Here is a 5,289-nt window from a genome sequence, read left to right as displayed (position 1 = left end):
AACCCTCCTCTTCTTCTCTGAAGGGCGGTAGTCTGTGTACTGCACAAACTGGCTGTGGCAATCATAGCCCCGCCATGTTGATCTTCTCTGCTCTCTCTGCCTCTGTCGGGCTTGCTCCCGAGCAGCCCTGAGCATGAGAGCCTGCTTGGAGCTGGCTTTGGAGGGCCCTGGAACTGCAGTATTCACTAAGACTTGGTCACAACGTGGAGGACTTGTTCTCTCCCTCTTTCTCTTCCTCAGTGAGCGGTCATAGTCTGTGTACTGCACAAACCGGCTGCGAAGGTTGTAAGTTCCCCGCACAGATCTGCTTGGCTCCCTCTGCCTCAGCAAGGTTTGCTCCTGAGCAGCCCTGGGAGCAGGAGCCCACTGGCAGATCCTCTTGGAAGGCCTTGCAGCTGTGCTATCCCTAGGACCACGGTCACGACTTGGAGGACCAGTTCTTCTCTCTGAAGAGTCATCATAGTCTGTGGTGTCCACAGACCAGCTGCGGAGATCCCAGCCCCACAGAGGGAATCTGCTCCGGGACCGCTCCCTGCCAGTGTACTTCATGCCCTGCAAAGAGACCCGTGGAGAGTTCCTGCCCTTTTCTCCTGAAAGGATCAGAGCAGTGGGGAACCCCTACAAGTTCTGGGACAGGACAGTTTGGGACCTCCAAAAGGCTCTTTTGGAGGCCCCTGACCCACGACCCCAAAGTTACCTTAGTCCTACCAGTCAGACCCTGTGGTCCAACAGAACCCGCCTGCTTGCTGCGGGCCACACACTGACTGAGGAAGGAAGGGGCATGTGATAGTGCCAGTGAGGAAGAAGCCCTTTCTCCAATTCTCAGATCAGAGCATCTGGAGAAAAAAAAAGAGTGATCCCAGTTTAGAGCTGTTGTTGCAACCTCCTCTGGGGTTCAGTCATTTTCTCAGAGAGGTTTCTATGACAGAGAGAAGACTTAATCAAGGACACTAATGGGAAACTCAGCTAGGGTCTTCCCACCAAGTTTGCCTCTGTCCCAACAAAAACCTCATCTCTATACCTCCCACAGCCTCCATTTCATAAATTCACAGATTTGTTTGGGTTGCAAGGGACCTTTAACTTTATCTTGTTCCACCCCGCTGTTGTGGGCAGGAACACCCTCCACTATCCAAGGTTTCTCCAAGCCCTGTCCAACCTGGCCTTGAACACTTCCAGGGATGGGGCACCCACAGATGCTGTGGCAACCTGTGCCAGTGCCTCAGCACCCTTACAGCAAAGAATTCCTTCCCAATATTTAATGTAAACCTGCCCTCTGTTAGCTGAAAACTGATAGCCTTCATCCTGTCACTACATTCCCTGACAAATGGTGCTTCCCCATCTTTCCTGGAGGTCCTTTTTAAGTCCTCTTATCTGCAAGAGTCAACATCAGAGACCAGGCAAGTAGCAGATTACATCCGGGCCGCAGCCTGAAGCCCAGTAAAGGACAGACACGGAGTAGTTCAGATTTGACAGCACTGAATGATGCAGGTAGTAATTTCATTTGATGAGAAAAACACTCAAGAAGGTGAGAAGCACAACTGCAAATGAGGAAAAGGAAATGTATTCTGAACGTATTTGAATCCTGGTTATTACCTGGCATAGAACAGCAGGTAGGCTTGCTGCCTGAGAACTGTGTCAATGGAACGCAGCTCCACAGATTCATCGTCCATCCGGTACCACAATCCATTGCTGGCCTGTAAAAAAAAGGCAAGGATCTCTCCATGGGTTTCTCTCCAAAAACACAGGTAGAAAACTGCCAAACCAAGAGCATGTCAAAACGAATCCAGTCCAGCCGCTAAGGAGGCCTTCTGCCCCAAAACTTTGGCTGTCAGTAACACTGACAGGAAAGTTTATCTTCCCCAGCACACATTTTTCCCCATTGGGAAGGAAGTTGCTCTTTTACCTTTGTGTAGCAGAAATAGTGTCCTCCATGACAGCTGACACCACTGTGCACCAGGACAGCATATAAGGAGTAGAGGAGTGGTTCTCCATCTGCCTGAGACATGTATGGGCGAAGATCCAAGTACTCCGGATAATCTACAACCTATGGAGAGACCAAGAGGGCTCAGAAATGATCCTGGTCTGTGACATGAAATAGCCTACCAAGTGCAAGGGCCAGTCCAGGTGTATCAATACATCTCTGGGGCTCATGAGCACTTGGTTTTCCATAAAGCAACATATAATCGTTTGGGTGGCAGGAAACCGTTCTCAGTCAAAGCAGCCCTATCAGAGCACAGTGCTTGCCTGTCTTCCCACAGGAACTTTCCACTCCCCAGAAGGGACCACAAAAAACCCAATACAAGCAGCTTGTGACAAGCATACTGCTTTAGGAAATCTGCTTCTTGAAGAGAAAGCTGCACACCAGTAGTGTACACACCTTGCTGATCTTCCCGCCAGTGAAGCAGTCAAACCTCTTCAGACACACTGTGAGAACCTTGGGTGCACAGTGGACAGTGAACCTCTTAGTGGCGGCAACATTCTTCTCACACCTTGAAACCAAGCACAGAGCACAGCGCTGAAATGCACCCTATCTTCCACCAAGGCTTTCTTGTCTCGTGCATCCTTATGCTCTTTTAAGGCAATTCAGTGCCATATTTAAAACAAACAAACAAAAAAACCAACCCCCCCCCCCCAAAAACCAGACAAACAAAACTGTGTCTCATTAGTGTGCAGTAAACTTCCATGAGAAGATGACTTCTGCTCAATGACTTGTAGCCCCCTCACACAGAGTCTAGTGTTAATATGTTGTTAGTAAATCATCTTACTTGCTACATTTAAAGCAGTTTTCACCATCCAGGTGCTCAGGTGTTACAAAGTCCTCCAGAGCTGCAGTGAGGGATGAGGCTGCCTGGAGAATCGAGAAATCAGTGCACTGAGCTACAGGAAATGCCCTCGCCCAAACATTTTCCAGGAGCTGACAAGAAAACCTCTGCAGCTGATGCTGAGGAGACCCACCACGAATCTGCAAGCTGTATCCAGAAGGAGCCAGAAAGAGAGTGTGGTGCTGAACATTTCCCCTGTCCCAGAGGTTCTCAGGGGCAATCAAAAGCTCCCTCTCTGTACCACCTCCCATTGAGCTACTGATGTTATGTAGGGTCGTCAGTAGTGAAAACAATCCAACCCATCAGCCTGGAAGCCAGACAGATGTTGAAGGAGGGCAAAGGGAAGAAGGAGGAGGATATGTCAAGGGTGCAGAGAGCATAATGGGTGCTTGTCCAGCTTAAAGCCAGCACCTACAGAGAGACCAGTGCCATGGCCTCTGCAGGAGGACAACATCCGTTCCCCTTCCCATCCACGACCAAGACCTCTTGTGTTCACAGTATATGCTTTCAGGACAAATGTGTTGACTCTGAAAAGCCTTGCGATGTCTTGAAGCACAACTGCAAAACCTCTTACTTTGATATCCAAAGGGACATCCAGGAAGGCCTCATAGGAATCAGAAATGGCTTTGCAGCTGAAGCAGATGACTGGAAGGAAAAATCAAAATGCCGAGCAATGGTGAGTTGAATGATGGTACTGCTTTGTGCTCATTGTACCTGTCCTGCTAGTCCCAGGACCAGCCGTTGGGCACAGGCAGACAGAAGGGCACAGGCAATGCCAAGGAGAGCAATAGTTGTAGAAACATACCTCTGGATCTCAGAAAGCCTCCAAATATTTGATGGACAATGGTAGTAGATTGAGATGATATGTCCAAGCTGGAAACAAGTAGTAAGACAGAGCATTACTTCCTCCAAGCCCCGGCTGTAGGTTTTCCTTGATGAGGCCACATCAAGGAGTCCAAAGGGCTCAGAACTTTGTAAAGGTAACCTGCTTGTGCTTACTCGTTGCTTGCACTCAGACAAGCTCTCTGCATGGCATTGACAGTACAGCATAAGAAGTCATGGGCATCTTCCTCCCTGCCAAGCTGAAAATGTTCTCCTATGACTAAGAAACAGGAAGTTAGTAGTTGTCTCATACAGGAAGGGAAGAAAACCTGTCAAAGAACCTGAAATTACATACATCTGAAACCCCTGAGAACAGCCAAAGGCAGGATGGCACTGACTGAGGAATGCAGGACCTTGTTAACATGCGCTTCCATGGTGCACATCATGCAGAAGCCTTGTTGGCGACCTGAGGAGGGAGGGAGAGAAGGTCCTTTGGTTAGCAAAATATCCATAGTGGTGGAATACTCCTCTTCTTCCACTCCCACTCCAGTGCAATATGCCACTCCTCCCAGTGTTTCAACAAGCACGGGACATTTTAGTGCGTAGAAAATGTTCTTCAGAGGAATGCTAAACTGAGGTTTTAACTTGCAGGAATAGAGACTCAGAGCTAGAAAGATGTGCCTTCATGAAGAATAAGACAGCTGGATAGGACAGGTGGCTCCTGAATGTACAAAGAACACAAGTTCTGGGGCTGACAAAGGGCTGCTTTTCTCCTACATCGAATTTCAGGTTCTGGGAATCCTTGGGATTTGATTAACAGATTTACAAGGAGATGTCCCTAAAAGTACTCACAGGCCTGGCTGTGCTCCCGGGAGAGCAGATAGTTGGCCAGCGGTGGCGTGTATGTCAGGCATTGCAGGACAGCATTAAGGAAGCATGTGTTGCCCATATTGAGGAGTCCTGCTCCAGCACTCTGTCTTTGCTGCCAGACCATGCAAATCTTCTCTGGGGGAAAGAGGATCCTTTGTGGCGGAGTCATTCCCTCGGCAATGACTGCAGGGAAATTCCATTTGAAAAGAGATGAAATGAGGCACAGAGGCATATTTAAACAGTGAGGTTTCTACAGGAGCACTCAGGACCATGTGCTTTAACTTCCAACCCAACAACATCAGGGGAAGCTTAAACAGTGCCATTTAAATTTACTGTTTTGGAAAAATCCGTTCCTCTGTTTACGTTGCTGAGAGTCCCACAAACCCACAATCTGATTTCTGGGCCTCAGGCTACCTTCCTTTCTCAGTAGAGTTCTAGACTGGATTATCAGTGAAACCATCCCTTTTCCTGATTGTAACTTGTTGAAAACAAGTAAATACTGAGCACAGAAGGAAACCCAAAGGATGGTAGACCTCTCTACGAGCAGTGGCAACTTTCAAAGTCTTGTACCTAGTGTCAGAGGAGTGACAAAAGGTGTTTTCCTGGGTCTAATTGTAAACACGGGGGTCAGTTTGACTGCTCTCAGGAAACATCCCAGAGATCACCCTAGGTTGTGAGCACATCATTCTGGGATTTGACCACCAGCCATGTCAGTTGTCTGCAGCAGTTCACAAAGTCCAAACCTGCTGGTGAAGCTATTACTCACAGGAGTCGT

General features: G+C 48.5%; 1 protein-coding gene across 1 annotated transcript in view; it reads right to left on the bottom strand.

The window, feature by feature from the left end:
• Nucleotides 1-5,178, bottom strand: part of LOC113960036 (ubiquitin carboxyl-terminal hydrolase 42-like) — a 10,419-nt gene extending 5,241 nt beyond the window's left edge. The window contains exons 1-11 of the mRNA XM_027669368.1: nt 4,497-5,178; nt 4,000-4,110; nt 3,822-3,924; nt 3,628-3,695; nt 3,397-3,467; nt 2,766-2,848; nt 2,378-2,489; nt 1,904-2,044; nt 1,594-1,694; nt 698-836; nt 4-552 (exon numbers count right to left, since the gene is read on the bottom strand). Coding sequence (XP_027525169.1) covers nt 4-552; nt 698-836; nt 1,594-1,694; nt 1,904-2,044; nt 2,378-2,489; nt 2,766-2,848; nt 3,397-3,467; nt 3,628-3,695; nt 3,822-3,924; nt 4,000-4,110; nt 4,497-4,746 — 1,728 coding nt within the window. The 5' untranslated portion in view covers nt 4,747-5,178. The remainder of the gene's footprint in view (nt 1-3; nt 553-697; nt 837-1,593; nt 1,695-1,903; nt 2,045-2,377; nt 2,490-2,765; nt 2,849-3,396; nt 3,468-3,627; nt 3,696-3,821; nt 3,925-3,999; nt 4,111-4,496) is intronic.
• Nucleotides 5,179-5,289: the final 111 nt, after the last annotated feature.

Source organism: Corapipo altera, unplaced genomic scaffold (genome assembly GCF_003945725.1).
Source record: "Corapipo altera isolate COAL_440 unplaced genomic scaffold, ASM394572v1 145, whole genome shotgun sequence".
Lineage (NCBI taxonomy): Eukaryota > Metazoa > Chordata > Aves > Passeriformes > Pipridae > Corapipo > Corapipo altera.
This window is presented reverse-complemented; position numbering and strand designations above follow the sequence as displayed.